General features: G+C 43.8%; 1 protein-coding gene across 2 annotated transcripts in view; it reads right to left on the bottom strand.

The window, feature by feature from the left end:
• gab1 (GRB2-associated binding protein 1) overlaps positions 1 to 22475 on the bottom strand; it is a 251229-nt gene that overhangs the window by 86506 nt on the left and 142248 nt on the right. For both annotated transcript variants that reach the window (XM_084318891.1, XM_084318892.1), the window contains exon 3: positions 5775 to 5903. In XM_084318891.1, the coding sequence (XP_084175017.1) occupies positions 5775 to 5903 (129 nt within the window). The remainder of the gene's footprint in view (positions 1 to 5774; positions 5904 to 22475) is intronic.

Genomic DNA, 22475 nt, shown 5'->3' with positions numbered 1-22475 from the left:
AGCTGGGGTACCGCTTCTCAGTTTTGAGCAGCAGAAGGAACTTCTGTTACTGCAGCAGCATCAAGAGTTGGCTTTGGAAGAACTTAAGCAGAATAGTAAGCGTCAAGAGTTTGCTTTGGAGGAACTTAAGCAAAAGACTGAGCTTGCCAAAGTAGAGGTGCAGAATAGAAAGCTAGATTTGGTCGGAGCGGGAAAGTGGCTCAGTTCTGATGTTACTGATGGTGCTGGGGATCCGTCTCAGGGGGGTAAATTTGACGTTTTACGTGAACTGCGTTTGCTTCCTCCGTTTAATGAAAAGGACCCTGATGTTTTTTTTTCATTGTTTGAACGTTTGGCAGATGCAAGGCACTGGAGTAGTGAGGATAGTTGTACGATGTTACAGTGTGTTCTCACTGGTAGAGCCCAGGAAGCGTACTATGCATTGAGTCCCACGGACTGTAAGGTTTATGTGCGGGTGAAATCGGCAGTGCTGAAGGTGTACGAACTTGTACCTGAGGCGTACAGACAGCGGTTCCGTACGTGGAAGAAGAGGGACAAACAGTCTCATCTTGAATTTTCACGGGATTTAAGTACCCAGTTTACCCGTTGGTGTGTAGCGTCTGGTGTCGATACCTTTGAACAACTCTCTGATCTGCTGGTATTAGAACAGTTTAAAAACTCTGTTCCTGTAAATGTGGCAACTTACATTACACAGCAGGGTGCGGTGACGCCGGGGGAGGCTGCAGCATTGGCAAATGAGTATGTGTTGATTCACAAGGGTAACTTCGGTGGTTTAGCTATAGAAAAGGCTCATAGCAGAGAGACTTTTTCTCCTCGTCCAAAGTTTGGATCAGAGAGGAGGGGTGATTGTGACACACGGTATAGACAGCCACCTGCATCTGACACACGGTATAGACAGCCACCTGCATCTGACACACGGTATAGACAGCCACCTGCATCTGACACACGGTATAGACAGCCACCGGCGTCTGTCAAAACATGCAACTACTGTAAACGTTCTGGACATTGGAAGGATGAGTGCCCACTTCTTGGCTCGAGGGGTGGGTTTAAGGCACAAGTAAAACCTGCTCTGCTGGCCAATTCCCTTACCCATGGGATGGTGTCACCATCGGTACAGTCTGCTAAGACCGTAGGACAGACGTGCCTGGAAGAGTATGGTGCGTTTCTTTCTGATGGTTTTGTGTCTTTACAGGGCAGTGACGTTAGGGTGCCGGTCAGGATACTGCGGGACACTGGCTCAATCGATTCGTTTGTGCGTGAGTCGGTGTTGCCTTTTTCAATTGATTCTGACACAGGGGATGTTATCTTGATTCGAGGGATGGGGATGTCTGTGTTCCCTGTTCCTGTGCATAACATTTCTCTTGTTTCAGGTTTGGGGAATGGTGATGTGCAGATAGGTGTGCGTGCTGAGTTGCCTGTTGATGGAGTGGACATCATTTTGGGTAACAATCTGGCCGGGGTACGAGTGTGGGCCGATGGGCCTCTCCCTAATGTAGTCACCCAAAAGTCACCTAGTCCAACTTTGTTAGACACTTCATCTGATGTCATTGTGTATCCAGCCTGTGCCGTTACACGTGCCATGACAGCGGCGGGTGACACACGACGACAGGTGACAGGTGTTGAATCGGTTCATGTGGGTTTGATTCTGCCTGAGCAACTCCAGTCCATGTCGAAGGCTGATTTGGTTGCAGAACAGGTTCATGATCCAGCTTTGCGAGAACTGTTTGAGAAGGCCGTGCCGTTTGAAGACATAGGTAGCTCGGCGCAGGGATACTGTCTTCATGGCGGTTTATTGTTTCGGAAGTGGATACCGCATGGGGATGCTTTCGTGGTTGATTGGTTGATTATGTCAATGGTTTCAGACGCAGGTTATTTTTGTCTGTTGAGTGTGCGAAGGAGAAGTTGGGGAGGTCTCAGGGTAAAATGAAATCCCTTTATGATCGTCGCACTGAGCTTAGGCAGTTTAAGGCTGGCGATCAAGTTTTGCTTTTACAGCCGGTAGTAACGTCTCCCTTTCAGGCAAAGTTCACGGGCCCTTACACTGTTGTGCGGCGGGTGTCTGACCTGAATTATGTTATTGCCAAAGGCAGGAGGGCAAATAGGGTGTGTCATGTGAACCTTTTAAAACCCTACTACTCTGGCCATGCTGAAGGGGGGGTGAATGATGGGGAGAATAATGGGGAGACTGAGAAGGTTTCTCTTTGTACCACTACAGTGGACAGGTCCACCTCTCCAGTAGCCGGCCCTGAGGAAGGAGTAAACCCGGATGTGGTGTTGCAGGGGCGGTTGAAAAATTCAGAGTCATTGGGGAGGTTGGATGTGATTTTGGCAGATTTGGATGACTCGAAGCGTGTTGAGTTAATAGCTCTGATTAACCGTTTTCCTGCTTTATTTTCAGATGTACCCTCACGCACACATCTAATTGAACATGATGTGGATGTGGGAGAGGCAGCCCCAATAAAGCAGCGCTTCTATCGTGTCTCACCCGAGAAACGCAAGCATTTGGACAATGAGGTTCAGTATATGTTGGACAACCAAATTGCCGAATCATGTTCGTCAAGTTGGGCGTCGCCTTGCCTGTTGGTCGGTAAACCCGACGGAAGCTATAGACCATGTACTGACTTTCGCATGGAAGACTGTGTAGATCAGGTGGGATCGGCTACTTACGTGAGTAAGTTTGACCTTTTAAAAGGTTATTGGCAAGTCCCGCTGTCTAAGCGTGGCCAGGAGGTTTGTGCTTTTATCACTCCCTCTGGGTTTTACAAATATTTAGTCATGCCGTTTGGTCTTCGAAACGCCCCCGCTACTTTCCAGTGCCTTATGAACAAAGTAGTGGCTGGTCTGGATGGGTGTGCCGTCTACCTGGATGATGTGGTGATCTACAGCGACACATGGTCTGAACACCTTCAGCGTATCCGGGCACTGTTCAAAAAATTGGTCTGGGCACGGTTGACTATTAACTTGGCCAAATGTGAATTTGCAAGAGCCACTGTCACCTATTTAGGAAAGGTGGTCGGTCAGGGCAGCGTACGCATGGTTCAGGATAAAGTTGTGGCTATTGTAAATTATCCCCCTCCAGCGACAAAAAAGGATTTGATGCGTTTTCTGGGTTTAGTGGGCTATTATCGGAGTTTTTGTCGCAACTTCTCATCCGTAGTAGAGCCGTTGACTAACTTGTTGAGGAAGGACTCCAAGTATGTCTGGTCAGGCAGATGCCAAGTGGCATTTGAAAATGTGAAGGCCCTATTGTGCTCTGAACCTGTGTTAACTGCTCCACGTTTAAATGACTCCTTTTCATTACAGGTGGATGCCTCCAACGTGGGGGCAGGGGCAGTTCTCCTGCAGGCGGATGTGCATGGGGTGGATAAATCGGTGGCCTTCTTCGAGGAAATTTAACACCTACCAACTTAACTACTCAGTTATCGAGAAGGAGGCGTTATCACTGATTTGGGCACTCCAACATTTTGACGTGTATCTGGGGTCAGGGGTGACTCCCCTGGTGGTGTACACGGATCATAATCCTTTGACCTTTTTAAAGTCCCTCCAAAATCCCAACCAGAGGTTGATGAGGTGGGCTTTGTTTTTACAGCCCTATTCTTTGGACATTCGTCACATTAAAGGGTCTCAGAATGTGATTGCGGACGCATTGTCCCGCATACCCTAAGTTGGTCCCATGAGGATACCTTGTTTTGCCTCTCTCTATCTGTTCCCCAATCCCTACTGTCTCCTGCTCTCTTAAATAGCTTCTTAGGGCCCTATGTTGCTGAGAGCGGAGGCAGGATGGTGAGGGGAATGGGTGAAGGGTAAAACAATGTTTATTTTTTATTTGAATATAGGGGACAAAATATTGTGTTACTTAAGTTTATGTATGGATTTAGTTTGGTTAGTCACTTGTATATAAAAATGTGATTTGTTAATAGGGAAGAACCCTTTTCTTTAGGGGGAGGGTGTGACGACCCCCACTCTACCTGCTAAATGGAGAGTCTGACTCACCAGGAAGCATGGTGGAGTGGGTGGCTCGTTAACTGTATGAGACTCACCTGTGCAGAGCAGAGCTGCCTGCACCTCAATATATGTGTCTCATTCTAATTCCCTCTCTGTCTGCTTTCTCCACTCCCAGGCACAGGTTGTACCAACACCCAAGCTGCATCCTTTGACTTTGATACTTACACCAAACACACACCACAGCATACTTACTCACTCATCCACACACTGCACTCACCACTGATTCTAATACAAAACATTCCATTGTTCATGTGCTTATGCTTTTGTTTGTTTAGATTAGGATTTAGATAGGTTTAAATAAATCATTTTTGTTAAATTGTTATCACGTGTGGCTCCCTATTTGTCATAAATTACCTGTTTGTGACAAGGTGCTACTGAGATGTTTTGGTGAGTTCTTTGTTTTTTTGTGGAAGTTGCCCTTCTTAAAAATGCATGAACATTCACTGATAATTGGTCTGTAGTGGAGTCTACAAGGTCTACATTGCCGGACCATGTAGAATCCGGACCTTGTAGACTGACATAATTCTGTGCATAGTTTAGTCTACACAGGCCATATTTCAAATAATCAAAATCTTACTTCATTCATCTTAAACATTCTTGATTTGGGGGATTGGTAGTTCCCATGAAATCTGAAGTTGTTCAAACGACAACAGCGATCCACCTTGAATTAAATCACACAGCCGAGTGAAACCTTGTTGGCTCAGTCACGAAAGGGGCTACTTAATTAATTAATCCAACCCACTTTATTTATAGAGCACATTTAAAAACAACAACGTTTATGAAAGTGCTGTACAAGTCCCACAACATAAGATAAAAAATAAATAAAATAAAATAAAATAAAATAAAAAAAGAATTTTTTGAAGCTTCGAATTAAAATCGAAGCTCGGCCCCGAAGCTTCGATTGCCAAAAAAAGCTTCGAAGGTCAGCCCTAATCAACACCCAGGTAGTGTGCAATGCCAGTAATATAACGAATGTGGTTGCCAAATTCCCTGGGTCTGTGCACGACAGCTACTGTTTTGAGAAAACGTTTGTGCTGTAATATTGATTGCAAATATGTGGGGGAAAAGTATGTGCTTTTGTATCATAGGTGACAGCGACTATCAACTCCAGCCATGGCTGAGGACTCCCGTGCGTAATCCTGCCAACGTTGGAGAGGCGGCGTACAATCAGACTCACATCAGAAGGTGTGGTGTGATCGAGCGTACATTTGGCATTTGTATAAGTAAAAAATAACGCTTTACAGCTTTTTCAAACAGTCTGTAATGCATTTTGGAAAACGGGAGATGGGCTCATGGTGTAATGGGCCACCTGGCCTGAGAAACATAAGGAGGAAAGAAAAAGTAAGGACTTACTTCTGGTCATTATTTGGGTAGAACACACATATTTTGAATGCCTTCGGCAGTTTTTTTTTTTTTTTTTTTGAGCCATTTTAATCTAGATTAATCTAGATTAAATCCAGGATTGCAGATAGATTAATCTAGATTAAAAATATTAATCTATGCCCACCTCTAGTTTAAATACACCCTTTCAGGTGCACAATCCTACATATGAGATTAGAATTTTGAGAATCGATGATGTCACTGTGGCTATTGGCCTTTGAAAGCTATAGAGTAGAAATCTGGAAAACATGTGTACACCTGAAAGGGTTAAAACTCCCAAGCATGAGAAAAGAAGCATGTTTTCTGTTGACCACAGACAGACCGTAGCGAGAAGACGCCAGCGGCCTGCAGTACCAGCAGGTGCAGGTTGGTGGCAGGAGGGAACACACCTGTTCACACAGGTTGAGGTCGATCACACGGATGGGCTTCTTGGCATGGTCATTCTTGTAATACTCCAACACGTCTGGGTCGCCCGTCAGACGGCCGCTGCGGAGAACAAACCACCGCTTCTTCCATGCCTGGTGAAGGAGAGAAAAGAGAGTTAAGAGGGACAAAGGTCATAATGAGTGTTCTCACACTGCCTGCTTCATTCCTGGCTGACCGCAGACTGGTCAGGAGTATAGTTGTTCCAGTCTGGCTCTTGTGTTTGTGTGTGTGTGTGTGTGTTTGGTTGTGTGTTTGGTTGTGTGTGTGTGTGTGTGTGTGTGTGTGTGTGTGTGTGTGTGTGTGTGTGCGTGCGTGCGTGCGTGTGTGTGTGTGTGTGCGTGCATACTCTCTCAGAGCAAGCGACTCAGCCCTCACTGACACACACTAGGGATTCTGTGGGTGCAGGCCCTGGACCCAGAAATATATGTCTGGGACAAGCAGAGCATAAGCCACAGACATAGTTTGGTCTAGCACCATGCTTGGGGTGAGTAACCCACACTAAAAAGGGAAACGGGCAATTAGGGCTTTTTCTTCTACAATGAGATTTGTCTTCTGCCTGCGAGAAAGAAGGGCTACATAGTAGACAGTTAGGAGTTTATACTCGGGGCACAACACATAACTAGATGAGCAAAAAATATGACAATATTCTGTTGTGTGGCTGTTTAGTGCTGAAAGCCTGAACCTAAAGTACACTCTCGCATACGTCATCTCAGCACTTGGTGTGGCCCCTTCCATCATCTAGTGTTTTTATAGACCAATTTTTTATTCCATTTGTCAAAATACATGAGGTCCAATGTTTACCAAACAGAAACAAACATACAAACAATACAAATGTAAACAAACTCCACAATATATCAAATACATTTCCAACACATTAAGTAGTATTGTAACTGAGGGGTACAATTCCCTGACTGTATTGAATAAGTATGGTATCATTAAACCACTACTGCGTTATGTACATTACTACTGGCCATACAGTACACATGTATATGTGATGAACACCCCCACAATAACACGGCTTAACAAGAAAGTACTGTTTGTAATATTTATTAGAAGAGCACCAAGATTATATTACATTTATTAAGAATTAGAGTTGCGCTTGTAAGGCGAAGAATGTGCATGAATAGGTCAAGAGCGTAAGTCCATGAGCATATTACGAAGGGGATAATTAATACCACCTGTAGCATAAGAATTATATAAGGCACACTTGTAGGTCAGCTGGAGATACTAAGGGGGTTCCCTCCGGTTGTAAGCCAGCAGGGGAGAGGAATTGTCGGGAGCAAAAGTCTGGATCAACGGGGAATCAATAAGCTCCAGCTACGGGAGGCGGTACATTACTCCCTTGATCGGCAGACGAAAGCAGCAGCTATAATCCAAGTATGCGCGACAGCATAGGTGAAAGCCAGCCAGCCTCTTCCTAGAGACGGGCTCGAGTGATGCTCCTCACGGGTAAATCCCACACAGCAGCGGGGTAGACTGTTCTCTGCTCCAGCAGCCACAGTACCAAAGCAATAATCCAGCCGGAAAAGGCTCTGCATTCACCGGTGTAGATTCTCCGGTGCACGGTACTTCACATTTAACTAGGTCGAACTTGACGTTATTTCACTAAGCTCTGACACTTTTACTATCCTATTCGCACGCGGTTATAAGTGCTCTATTTAGATGCAAGGTTGCTCACTTCACTTGGTCGTTGACTCGTGATGAAGGCTTCAACTTGTTGGGTTAACTCGTTTGAGGGTAACTAACTGGACTAAGTGCTTCTGTATCCACCTGCGACGTATTTATACGTACGGTGAATAATCTAGTACCAGCCTTATTTCTGTCTCGTATTACTGCGCAGAACCGGGCATGTTCAGGCATGTCTTAGCGGTGACTTTGAACTAGACATTGGGGGGTATGGCCGTGGCGCCTAGGGGATCGCTGTCCAATAGGAGAACAAATATTATGGTCTGGCCTGTACTAGGTAAAGGGATATTCCGTGTATATGTACAAAGAATATACAAGGGATATCAGATGATATACAAATATTATACATGGGATCTCAATCAATAGATATATATATATTCGGTTTAATCTGACCCTTTGTAACAAGTATCATCAGGCCTCACACAAAATAAAAAGTGTTTAATACAAGTAAACCATAGCCAAGCCAGAAATGGGCGACTTGGGGTGCCAGGGTGGCACACCACATAACGCACTGCAGTGCAACGCGGCCGTCCCGGGTTCGACTCCCGGACTCGGCGACCTTTGCCACATGTCTTCCCCCATATCTCCTCCCATCCTTCCTCTCTGCCGGACTTGTCCAATAAAGCCAATAAAAAAAAAATCTACCAAAAACATTTAAAAATAATAATAATAATAAAAATGGGGTGACTTGGCTCGAGCCTTAGCACTGTACTCCCAGTCACTCTCTCTAGCATTCGTATTTAATGCTCAAACGTTTGTACTACGGTTCAAGTTAGACAACACAAAAATAAAAAAAGATCCCCATTTGCGATTTGCCTAATAGATCTTAAGCGGTTGCCGCTTTTCCATTGTCAAAGAAACTTGAACTTTCTATGAAGGAACCTTCCAGAACCTCTGAAAGTTATTTTTCCACTGTAATTCAAGAACTGCGTAGGTTGGTGGAAGCGTTGTGCTACGTCATTTGGCACAAGACGCAGTAAGCAAACATGGAAAAGGCTCTTGTTGTACCTATAATTGTGTTCTTCGTTATTTTTCACTGGCACCTCATCATTTGTCCAGTCAGTAGAGCCCATGGTATGAGATATTTTGTTCACTCTGGGATAAAAAAAAATTGAGTGATGAACTTTCACCAGCTAGCTGCTGGATATGGTGACACATTTCTTGACCAGTCCCAATGGAGAACACTGCTAGCTCCGCCCCAGTGCTCCTCGAACTCTTTTAGTAGCACCTCCTGCTCCAGAATGTAGCTCTGAGAACCTCAAGTAGAACCTCCCTGTTTACCATGGAAACATGCCTGGAACCTGTGAGCGAGGTTTGACAGCACAGTTCACAGCAAGTTCTTACAGTGGGAAAGGGTCACAATATTATGCAACCAGCATGAGGTCATGAACCCTGGATTTTGCAGAGTCAGGGCGGCCAGACCAGACCAGACGTTCCGTTTTACTCAGGGGGGGGGGGGGGGGGGGGGGGGATTGAGCTCTGGGCAAAATACCAGAGAGTCTTATCCATCCAGGCCATTGCTGGAGTATGTCTTACAAAGAGGGATTTATTCATAATCCATCGTTTCCTTTTATTGATCAAACAATAGGAAATGGGGTTTGAGTTTGAATTGAGGGAAGAGGTCCAGTAGAAAAACAACCACCATTGAGATCAGATGCCGCCTTTCCCTTGTCAAAGGAACCTTTCAGAACCTCTGAAAGTTCTGAGATGCATTATTTTCCCACTGTAATTCAAGAACCGCAAAGGTTGGTGGAAGCGTTAACATAATGGGACATTTAGCAGCGACCCAGTAAGCAAACATGGAAGAGGCTCTTGTTGTACCTATAGTCGTGTTCTTGTCCATGGTATGAGATATTTCATTCGCACAGTACTTGGATTAAAAACATTTAGTGATCAACTTTCACCCCAGATAGCTACCCATTTACAGATGTGACCAGTCACTCACTGCTAGCTCTGCCCTAGTGTTCCTGGAACTCTCTTTTAGTAGCTCCTCCTGAGCTGCCAAAGTGTAGCTCTGAGAACCTCATGTAGAACCTCCCTGTTTACCATGGAAACTATTTTGTAACCTGTGAGCTCAGTTTGACAGCACGGTTTGCCATGGCAAGTTCTTAGTGGAAAAGGGCCAAGAGCGCAAATAAATGCAAACCAAAGCTTTGTTGTTGGTGGTTTTGGGGGGTGGGGTACGATTTTGACTGGATTAACAATCTGCTCTCAGCTGTTTCTTCAGCCACAGGGTGGCCTTTGATAGTGGGCCAAAAGGCCTGGACTGAGACAGCATGGATGGAGAGCTTCAGATATGTTCCCTCTGCACACAGGCCAGGCCAGACTGGGCTGGAGATGAACACTAGAGAGCTCCTTCCTATTCTAAAGATATACATTCAAACTCCTACAATAATCATATGCACAACATATATTTTCAATACGTATTCATGAATATCATCAGACAGACCCATCACAAACCGATTACCTGGGTTATTATTAACCCGTTATGAGCCCGAACGCAACATGGGGTCCTAAGGTAAGGCAGTGCCCTCTCACAGACCAGTGTTAATTTTGGCAGCTATTTTCATTTTAGTTTTAGTCTTAGTCATGTGTCAAGTGCTCCTTTTTCGTTTATCATATTTAGTCATCTTCATTTATTTTTCGTTTAGTCAGTTTTAGTCAACTAAATGTCTGAGCATTTTAGTCTTAGTCAGTTTTTATCTCAATTTTGTCTTTTTTGTTTTAGTCTAGATTTAGTCGACGAAAACGGATGACATTTTTGTCTATTTTTAGTTAATGGAAAAAAACTTGTCAGAAGTCAGAAATAGTCAACATGGAACATTTTCTGATTTAAATTGCGTGTTTATTTTTTAACCTAGGGGAATCTGAGTCTGCGGCACAAGTGATACACAGGAAGTATATGTTGGTGTAGACATGGTCCAATGTATTGTTGCTCCTACAGTATATGTTGGTGTAGACATGGTCCAATGTATTGTTGCTCCTACAGTATATGTTGGTGTAGACATGGTCCAATGTATTGTTGCACCTACAGTATATGTTGGTGTAGACATGGTCCAATGTATTGTTGCACCTACAGTATATGTTGGTGTAGACATGGTCCAATGTATGCATCTAAGAGAGCATTACGGATGTGGTGACGTTGTTTCTGACCAGAGAGACGACACTGAACTCTGTCTGTCTTCTGTTTGCTGTGTCTTTCCTTTCTCTCTGCCATGATTGTCTGTCCTCTCTCTGCTGTGTATGTCCTCTCTGTCATGTCTGTCCTCTCTCTCTCTGCTGTGTCTGGCAGCGGTTTATTCTATAACAGGATACTGTAAACTAAGTAAACAGAACACACAGTAGTACTAGTAGTAGTACACACTGATTGCAATCTGCTTGCATAAAAACATTATATAAAATCACATTCTGAGGTCAGTGTTAAAGTGCCACATGGAAGAGGTCTGGTTAGTGGTTAGAGTTAGAGGTGGTCTAGGTCTGGTTAGGGTAACTTAGGGGTAGTTAAGCATTCATTATAATTTATTATTATTATTTAGATAGATGGATGTAAAGGGCTAGACCAACTCTTAACCCCTATCCGGACCTAGACCACCTCTAAGTCACAACCCTAACTTAGGGGTTAAAGTTAGAGGTGGTCTAAGTCTGGTTAGGGGTTAGAGTTAGAGGTGGTCTAGGTCTGGTTATACTGATCCGATACCAGTGCATACATAAAAAATTATATTATATAAATTATAAAACGTTTTTTCTTTTCTTTTTTACAGCTACTGTTTTATATATACTGTTTTTTAGTAATAACTAGAAAGTAATGGTATTTATTCAACAACAGGTGGTTGTATTAGTATTAGTATCATTAAATGACAACTATGCTCAACTATGCTTCACCCACGGAAAGGTTGTTGGCACATTGGTTCCACACGGACATTATACGTTGTTGCGCACTTCCTATCCAGTCGGCTCCGGTTCAGTTAGCTCCTAGCAGAGGCACTGTTGTGATTTTTAATGCAAAATAAAACATTCAACATTCTCTTTTGAGACTCCGCCTCAGACTCTTATCATTTGGCACTAAAAGCTAAACATTGTCACCGGTATGGCTGTCTGCATTGTGTCATTAATTGTGTGCAGTTAGCCACATTAGCGTGAGCTAGCTTAGCCACTAGCAAACGCGATCTAGATGGAAATACAAACAATGTAACGTTACTGGTGACAAAGTGATTTACCTTGGAATACTCCTTTGCCAACTTGCTGTACTTTGCTTGCAGGTCTGCAGCTGGATTATGAATAGTCCCAACTAGGGATGCACGATATTGATTTTTTGACACCGATACCGATAACTTTATGCTCCTCAAGCCGATACCGATAACCGATATTTATTGTATTATAATATTTTTTTTAACTGTATATATATATATATATATATTTTTTTTTTAATCAAATTTCTTTTTATTTTTGAGTATTTATAAGCTCCGACGTCATCGGTACTGCTATCGGTACTCGAGAAATTATGGAGTTTTTTTTTTAGGAATTTAAACGTCGCAAACTAATCTTGTTGGCCGTTGTCTATATCTCTCCTGCCTCTGTGTGTCTGCCTGCTCTCTCCTCTCTTCCCCTCCCACACACACACTCACTCACACACACACACTCACACACACACACACACACACCGAGTACAGACAGCTCTGCTCTCATAATGGCGGACAGAACGAAATGTTCAAAAGTCTAGGTCTATTTTACTAAAGTCGACGCTGACAACGCTCGTTGCCACAAGTGCAACAAGACATTTGCCAGTAATGTATAAGCGCTGGTACTTGTCAATGTGGCTGGCGGGGAGATAACGTTAGCTCCGAGTAGAGTAATGGCTGACAATCCGGAGGTAAATAAACGAACGAGAGCTTCTGATTGGTGGTAAGAAGAAGAGGTGGGTGCAAGCCGTGGGACGCAATTGGCAGATCGACTGTCTGTCTCCGAATGTAACGTGACTACGTCACAGCCAAGAAAGGGAGCGCTGGATTTGTGAAAAACTCCCTGTTCCTAAACCACACGCTATCAGTTTTACCACAGTACTGGCAAAACGGGAGGAGGCTATAATAAAAACAAGCGCCCTTCATCCAAATCCACCCACACCGGATTTCTTTTAACCAAAAAATTTATTATATGTTATCGGAGCTATCAATAACGTTATCGAGTTTATCGGGATGACGTCATAATTGCTGATATCGCCCCGATAATTATCGGCCCGATAATTATCGTGCATCCCTAGTCCCAACTTTAGCCAAGGTAACGTTAAGCTAAAACTAGCTTTTCAAATAGCTCCAGCTAATGCTAATAACAGAGCTCCCGTCACACTGCTCTACTCGGGACGATGGCATTAAGAAAAGTTATAATTAGTTTGTCTCGTCTTGTTTTAGTCAACAATATCAACATACATGAAGAGAAATTTCGTCCTGGTTTTTATAAATAAAATGTTTGTGTCGTCAGTTGTGGTCAACGATATTTAATAAACTATTTAGTCTCGTTAGCGTCACATGGTATTCAATAACGTGACGTCACTAGGGATGGGTACCGAATTCGGTACTTTTGAGGTACCGAACCGAAACACGTCGGTACTACCGAGTATCGAATCAAGTGAGAAACCGGAAAAAAAATTAAAAAAAAATATTTTTTATTAATTTTTTTTTTAACTTTTTTTTTTTTTTTTTACTTTTTTCTTTTCGTGTCAACGTTCACACGCACAATATATGCTTACCTAGGATTTGACTTGATTCACCAACAAAGCAGTCGGAGCAATGACAAGCCGAAAACTGTCGAAATTGTAGTTATTTGAAGTTTGGATTTTTTTTTACGACTGAGGTAGGTAAATAAAATTTCGACAGTTTTCGGCTTGTCATTGCTCCGACTGCTTTGTTGTTGAATCAAGTCAAATCCTAGGTAAGCATATATTGTGCCTGTGAACGTTGACATGAAAAGAAAAAAGTAAAAAAAAAAAAATAAAAAAAAAAAAAAAAATCAATAAAAAAATTTTTTTTATTTTTTTTTAAAGTACCGAAAAAAGGTACCGTTGGGTACCGGTATCGATTCACAGGTACCGGTACCGGTATCGGTTCAAATGTGAAAGGTACCCATCCCTAGACGTCACGTCTCGTTGTCGTCATGAAAAAAACCTTTGTTGACGAACATCTTTCGTCATCAATTTAGTCAACAAAATTAACACTGTCACAGACTCCAAGGTCCAGGCTTGAAACCAAAGGTGACCCCCCCCCCCTTTCTGGTGATCTTTTCAATCTCTCCTCAATAGATGTAGTTTTACAAATATGTGAATTGTTTAGTGTATAATGTATTGTTTTGTAAGAACTTGAGCTTTTACATTTAAACAAGTGCTACTTGCCAAAGAAGCACACACACGCATAGAGCTGCCGCGATTACCGCATTACCGCGGTATCGCTGTTACATCACGCCCACCGCAAGAGTAGGCTGAATACCGCGTCACTGCTGTTTTTTTTTTATAATAATAAAGTACCCTTCTCTCGTTGGGCTTGCGGCTCTGCAGATATACCCTACTCCTCTATCGAGGTTCCAAGCGACCCTATTGGGTACCAGAAAAGTCATGTGAAACATTGCAGACCACTGATTGGTCAGAAGAGAGACGCGTCACTAGGCCTGCCGCGATAAGCAATAAATCGATTAATTGCCGCGATAATTAAAATGAATGCAATGATTTTGACGGGCGCGATTAATTGCTATTTGCGCGTTTGTTTTAATGAGGCGGACCCAGTGCCCCTTGTCAGTCACTGTCCGTGTTGGGAGGCGGGCCGCTGGCTTTACTACAGAGCACAGCAGCTCCGTGGGGCTAACGTTACCCCTCATTGTGTATTCTACTAGCTTTAACGTTACTCATACAAACAGAGTAAACAGTTTTCAATCAATCAATCAATAACAACATTAACGAGACCCTCGTTGTGTCTATTCTGCTAACGTTACCTCTCATTGTGTCTATTCTACAAGCGTTAACGTTAGCTAGGCTGTCTATGCTAACGTTAACGAGCATTAGGCTAACAAGCTAACGTTACCAGTCGCGTCTATTTGCTAACGTTAGCATTAGGTAATAACCGGTTTAAAATGGATGGTGATTACCTCACGTTGTGTCTATTCTACTAGCATTAACGTTACTCATACAAACAATCAATAGCGAGTTATATTGATCACACTATGTACGATAGCCATGCTAAAACGCTAGCACAACATTAGCACCTAACCTAACAACAAGCCTTAACAAGTCAGCGATCTTTTTGCGAGACTAAACTCTCCGCTCGGTGGCAAATTGTGTTGAAGTCGGTTTTGTTTAATCAATAAATGAGGCAGAATACACAGTGACTGTATCCTTTGTTTATTGCACTTGTGCCTGCTGCAAACATAATGATTATGAAATCCTAGAGACGAGTCTCTATTCAGTGGTCTGCAGTGTTTCACAACAATACTTCCGGTCCGGTCGGTGGGCTTCAAAATAAAAGTCTTAAACACCGGAAAAGACGGAGCGGTGGGCTTCAAAATAAAAGTTTTGGGAAATAAATTTCTCAAAAAAAAAAATTCTCTAACCGGTCGCAATAATATCGCTTATCGCGATATTTTCGGGGGCAATTAATCGCCCAGCAAAATGTGTTATCGTGGCAGGCCTACGCGTCACAGCTTGGATCGTCTTGCATTGCTTTTACTTCCTGAATCTCAGCCATTGATCAGAGCTCAGTCACAACACGGCTAATATACGTTAGCTCCCACCGGAGACCGGAGTGGATTACCGACGTACCGTCGCTCCTCAGGGAACGAGGCATAATGATTTTACTGCAACGAAATGTTATAATAAAAGCCCTTCGTTCTATACACTTGTCTGATTGAAAACTTTATTAACAGACCGCAGAATGGGTAAAACTCTGCACGCTCTGAGCAAAGAAAGGAACTGAGATATGAATTGAGTAACGCTTGCCTTGCTATGGTCCGGTAAATACGAACGTGTAACTATATAACGTAATGCCACAAAACGAATGCCTTTGTAATCATAAGTAGTAACGTTATAATAATAAGAAGAAGAAGAAAGGGTCGGGGGGTAACCGGCGGGCGCGCCGCTACCACCCCTGCCCGCGACACAGAGGGGATACTTCGAATCCGTGTTTCACTTTTAACGAATGCGTGCTTGCCGAATCCCAAACAATATTCATGCTGCAAAGTCATCCTCTAAAGATAGACATTTAGACTAGAGACAGGCTATAAAGAGTAGACTACAAAAAAAATGCATTCAAACTTTTTTTTTGTGTGTGTGTGTGCGGTAATAACCGCAGCGGTAGGAAATATTTCGCAAATTTGTGCGGTAAGGAAAACATCAATACCGCGGCAGCTCTACACACGCATGCTCTAGAATATACACATACTGTAGTTGAGACACAGGTGCAGTCCAAAGTTCAAAAGGTCATTCCATTACATCATCACTATACACTCCCACATGGTGTGGATCCTACACAGTCTTATTGCAGGCGGGCTTGCTGAGGAGTAGCAGTCAATTATTTATTGATCAAATTTGTATGTCTGCCTTGTCCCGTCTGTACATTTCATACATTCCAACAAGTCAGTGTTCACCTCAAAGCTTAAACAATATGACCTGTTCCCTCCTGTGATTGCTCAGGAGTTAGTAATCGATGCAGGTGTTCCTAATTAGTTGATCAACCAAAGCCTTGATTGAAAATGGAGTGCCTTTTTGTGCGATACCTGCCATGTTATATTTGTTAAGACGTGCCTTCTTTCGCACAATCAACTGTATATTGTTTTAGAAACGCTGAGTGAGGCTTTTTAAAGCCTTTTGTTCTCGTCACAAGCCTGCTTCAACTTAAAATCAGAAATCATACCATACAGTCCCGAGACAAAATGAGCCTATAGCACCGCGCCTTCACAGCGTGCCCCTCTTTCCACAAACCACTCCCTCAACCTAGTTATGCCTCTGCCGTCTGTTAAGCTAATCTGAAGACATTAGTGGGTTGTTGTGGCGGTGAGACAAAGAGGGTGGGTGTGGAGAGGGCACCTCTCCTTTCTGGTACATGACAAAGCACTTTGGGATCAGGTTACCCCGCAGGGGGAACAGGGGGACATAGGGCTCAGGTTACACTCGTCCCAGGGGGAGAGAGAGGGCTGAGAGGGCTGACGGGGCCTAGGGTGAGAATTTCCGACGTACAGCGTCTGAAGGCTGAAGGCATATTGCTGGCTGCTGTCTTAGTAGACCTGCTGCTGTCTTACTAGACCTAGACATGCTGATGTCTTAGTAGACCTGCTGCTGTCTTAGTAGACCTGCTGCTGTCTTGGTAGACCTGCTGCTGTCTTGGTAGACCTGCTGCTGTCTTGGTAGACCTGCTGCTGTCTTAGTAGACCTGCTGCTGTCTTGGTAGACCTGCTGCTGTCTTACCGTCTGCTGCTGTCTTAGTAGACCTGCTGCTGTCTTACTAGACCTGCTGCTGTCTTACTAGACCTGCTGCTGTCTTACTAGACCTGCTGCTGTCTTACTAGACCTGCTGCTGTCTTACTAGACCTGCTGCTGTCTTCGTAGACCTGCTGCTGTCTTCGTAGACCTGCTGCTGTCTTACTAGACCTGCTGCTGTCTTACTAGACCTGCCGCTGTCTTACTAGACCTGCTGCTGTCTTCGTAGACCTGCTGCTGTCTTACTAGACCTGCTGCAGTCTTCGTAGACCTGCTGCTGTCTTAGTAGACCTGCGGCATATTAAACAATCACACTGAGGTTTCCATGATATCTTACTTCAATCTCATTGTTTTGTGGATAATATCTCATAAGGTTGATCAGACTTGTATAGAATGCTTGTATATCTAATCGTGTGGTCATTTGTTTATGTTTGTTTAAAAAATAATAAAAAAATAAAATACAAAAAAATAAAAGTTGATCAGACTAAGACCAAACAACATGCACATCTTTGTTGTCTAGAAGTAAAAGATATGCCAGTAAAATTAACCACTTTCTGAACACATCATACTTTAAGGTAGACGTTGACATTTGAGTTTAACATATTGATAAGTGTTTGTCAATTCCCCAAAATGTCAGTTTGTGTTTCCTACATTATTGTCCTTCAGAAAATGTATGCAGTCATGCCTCCTTAAATCTAGTGCTAATAAAAGACCAAAGCATGTTGGTGAATGTTAATATTGTGACAGCACGGCATAGAAGTTCTCAGCATTTTTCCAGAAATAATCATCTCATTGAAGCATGAGGAAAAAAATACCACTAAATAAATTATTAACTGATTGATTGAAAACGTTATTAACAGATTGCAGAATGGGTACAATACAGTATGGCTCAATACAAACAATAATTGTTAAGGGGATGCAGACCAGAGAAAGACTTTCGTCTTATTTACATCAGGGTCCCCCATTTTCAATTAATCATTTATGACATACAGATATACAGTACCGTTTCATCAAGACATTTATGACATACAAGACATAAATATAGTACAGTACTGAGAAAGATCATAAAATCATAACTAAGACATGAATGACCAATTAGTCGACTTATCGCCTATTAGGAGTGCAGCCCAAATTCCCACTGGGAACTATGGGGTTGTACTGTAGGTTAGCATGAGCTTTCAGATACATGGGGGACTACTGTCAATCCGAACAATCTATCAAACAAGGGCACGCGACACAAGAAAGGGATGAAAATATTTTTGCCATTTATGTGGGGGGGGGGGGGGGGGGGGGCGGCAATTAAATACCAACAGCTAAGCACAGTAGGAAAGGTTCAAATTCAAATTAAATCAGTTCAGAGTCTTGTCTGAATGAATGAATGAATGAAAACTTTATTTAACAGATTGCAGAATGGGTACAATACAGTACGGCTCAATACATACAATTGTTAAGGGGATGCAGACCTGAGAAAGACGTTTGTCTTGTTTCCATCAGGGTCCCCCATTTTCAATTCATATAGACATATATGACATACATGACATACAGATAGTCAGTACTGCTACATCTATACATTTATGACATACCAGATTTGCAAATACAGTACTGTTTGTGATACAGAAGGAGTCAAGAAAGGGGAGTATATACATTTGACGTAGAAACTGTACATTGGAGGAGGTTGGGTGGGGGGGGTTGGGTACATTGGGATATTGACAACCATACTGGGTAATTTACATTGGAGGTGGTTGGGGGGGGGGGGGGGGGGCCGGGGGGCACACTGTATAAACAAGTAACACTGTACATTGAGGGGGGGGGGGGGAGGAGACACTGTACAAACAAACACAATTGTACATTGAACTATTGACAAAACCATACTAGGTAAATGACTGTACATTGGAGGGGGTTGGGTTAGGATATTTACAGGGGCCAGTGTTGAATTGCAGTCTCCCGTAGGTGTCCCTTGAGAGGTTTTGAAAGTGGGTAGTGATCCACATTCCTTTACAGCTTTGGGTAGGGCGTTCCACATTGATGTGGCATAATTGCGAAAACGTGTTTAGTCCCTTATTTGAGCCGAATCTGGGTTTAACATGATTTGTGGAGCTCCCTCTGGTGTTGTGATCGTGGTATTCACTGACCTTTGGGAAGTATTTTGACATGTACATGGGTACCTTGGTCGTGTAGTGTATCTTGTAGACCAGGCCCATTGCAAGTTGTTGTACTCTGTCGTCTACTCTAAGCCATCTCTGCCCCCCCCCACCCACCCCAAGCTGTGTTTCTCTGCTAGTCCACATTAGCCTGGGTACAGTAGAGTGAGATCGATGACAAGCTCCGTTTCTCTGCTAGTCCACATTAGCCTGGGTACAGTTAGTAGTGTGAGATGACAAGCTGTGTTTCTCTGCTAGTCCACATTAGCCTGGGTACAGTTAGTAGTGTGAGATGACAAGCTGTGTTTCTCTGCTAGTCCACATTAGCCTGGGTACAGTAGTGTGAGATGAGAAGCTCTGTTTCTCTGCTAGTCCACATTAGCCTGGGTACAGTTAGTAGTGTGAGATGACAAGCTCCGTTTCTCTGCTAGTCCACATTAGCCTGGGTACAGTTAGTAGTGTGAGATGACAAGCTGTGTTTATCTGCTAGTCCACATTAGCCTGGGTACAGTAGTGTGAGATGACAAGCTCTGTTTCTCTGCTAGTCCACATTAGCCTGGGTACAGTAGTGTGAGATGAGAAGCTCTGTTTCTCTGCTAGTCCACATTAGCCTGGGTACAGTTAGTAGAGTGAGATGACAAGCTGTTTCTCTGCTAGTCCACATTAGCCTGGGTACAGTTAGTAGTGTGAGATGACAAGCTGTGTTTCTCTGCTAGTCCACATTAGCCTGGGTACAGTAGTGTGAGATGACAAGCTCTGTTTCTCTGCTAGTCCACATTAGCCTGGGTACAGTAGTGTGAGATGAGAAGCTCTGTTTCTCTGCTAGTCCACATTAGCCTGGGTACAGTTAGTAGAGTGAGATGACAAGCTGTTTCTCTGCTAGTCCACATTAGCCTGGGTACAGTAGCGTGAGATGACAAGCTGTTTCTCTGCTAGTCCAGATTAGCCTGGGTACAGTAGAGTGAGATGACAAGCTCTGTTTCTCTGCTAGTCCACATTAGCCTGGGTACAGTATAGGGCTGCACGATTTTGGGAAATAATCTAATTGCGATTATTCTGACAGATATTGCGATTGCGATTTGCGATGCGATTATAACATATTTAAAAAAAAAAATTACAAGAAGAATGTTGCTGCTTTCTGTAGTCGGGTCCCAACTGCAAAATTACTGTATTACCCTGTATTATACACTTTTACTATCATGTAGACTATTCTGCTTTGTGTTTACATGTGATGTATTGTATACTATGCACATTTATTATGTTCTTGTGTGATGTATCGCACATTTTATTGCTGTGTGATGTATTGCAAATGTTATTGCTGTCATCTTGGCCAGGTCTACCTTGCAAAGGAGATCTTGTATCTCAATGGGACTTCCTGGTTAAAAAAAAAAAAAAAAATTAATTGCAGGCTTGGCGATTTGATAATTGCATCATTCCAAATCGCGATTTCGATTAAAAAACGATTAATCGTGTACAGTAGTGTGAGATGACAAGCTCTGTTTCTCTGCTAGTCCACATTAGCCTGGGTACAATAGTGTGAGATGACAAGCTCCGTTTCTCTGCTAGTCCACATTAGCCTGGGTACAGTAGAGTGAGATGACAAGCTGTTTCTCTGCTAGTCCAGATTAGCCTGGTTACAGTAGTGTGGTTTCTCTGCGAGTCCACATTAGCCTGGGTACAGTAGTGTGGTTTCTCTGCTAGTCCACATTAGCCTGGTTACATGAAAAGCTATTTGAGCACATGAGCATCACTCTCCCATGCTTTTACACAGCACTCCTTTAGTGTGCATGTGTGCGCGCGTGCACACACACAAGTTAACACAACATTGATATACACACTCCTATTGACACTGAGCTCAAACTGGCAACACCCACCCGTCCACAACCCACCAAAAGCAGTCAGGTTCCATCCTCATCAAACACCATCCACACAGACCCAGCAAGGTATTGTCCGCGTCTATACTTTCTGTAGCCGCATTTCTGGAACCATGTGACATGTGCGTGACGAGCTGTGTCTTTGCCCATTTCCACGTCAAAACTACCTGGCGTTCTATCGCCATGGTCTAAGACAAACTCTAACCTTAACCAACTTCGAAAGAGTGCCTAAGCTTAACCGTCGAAAGAACTTGCCTAACCTTAACCAACTTCGAAGATTGCCTAAGCTTAACCAGTGTAGAAACTGACGTCGGCCAATCAGAGAACGTCTGCCAGAAATGCGGCTACGGAAAGTATAGACGCGTATTGTCCCCCTGAGCCCAGTGGCATCTTGCTGACCCACATACTTTATATTGTCAGCACAGTCAACACCAGCACTCTGCCCATAACATGTTACAGTGACCCCAGCAGAGTGTGCGCGCCACACACCACACAAATAACCACTGTTGAACAACAGTTACCAGATGACTAGCTTAGCAGGAGCCAAGTCTAGCTGTCACCTACCTCCTGCTCTGGTAGGGAGCCCTGAAAAGTCTCTATTCCCAGTCTTGTGTCTCCTCTTCTATAAGTTCTGTATTCGCCATTGTAGGCAGTTGAGCAATCAGCTTTCCCTGTTGCAGGTAAATCTCCATTAGTCCAGGCTGATCAGAGGACATTACTTGATCTCCATTAGTCCAGGCTGATCAGAGGACATTACTTGATCTCCATTAGTCCAGGCTGATCAGAGGACAGTACTTGATCTTGATTGATCTCACTAACAGACTCCAGTCAAATCTTCCAGAGTAAACCGTGGCCAAACTGACCCTGAACCAGTCAAAACAAACCAACCCCCAGCAATCCTACGCTCTGGGAGCCCACTTGTTGTAAGAGCCAAGTATGTGTGTGTGTGCGCGTGTCTAAATGTGCTTCTTCCCTCACACCCAGGCTAGCACGAGACGGGACAGGGAGTAGGGAGGGCTCCCCATGGCATGGCAGCTGTCCCCGTCAGCACGACCCACCCCCCCTGCCGCCTTCCGATAGGGCCACAGACAGGAAGACACCCTCTCTCTCTAATCCTCCCTCCTCCACCCCCGCCCGGGTCCTACTGCCCTAGGGGTCAGACAGAGAGGGCATTGAGGGTCTGACGGAGACCACAGAGACCCCCCCCCCCCCCACCCCGCCAGCCTGCATGTGCACACCGTTTCTCATTCTCATATAGACTTACTTGTGGCGGCCCATCACAACATCAGACAGACTCACCGCCAATAGATTCCACAAGCTGATAAACCAACATATTGTAGTAGCCTGTACTACTAGTGTACTAGTCTGCCGACTGCCACCATCGCAAATAACCAGTGAAACACTTGGATGTGTTTGTGCGTGTATAGAAATGTGTACACATGTGTTGGTAGGATGACACAGGCAGGCCTGTAGGATGAAGGAACTTGACACTGGTGTAGCATGGTAGCTTCA

Source organism: Notolepis coatsorum, assembly GCF_963971535.1.
Source record: "Notolepis coatsorum genome assembly, chromosome: 7".
Lineage (NCBI taxonomy): Eukaryota > Metazoa > Chordata > Actinopteri > Aulopiformes > Paralepididae > Notolepis > Notolepis coatsorum.
The sequence above is the reverse complement of the archived record's forward strand: the minus strand, read 5'-3'. Positions and strand labels throughout refer to the sequence as shown.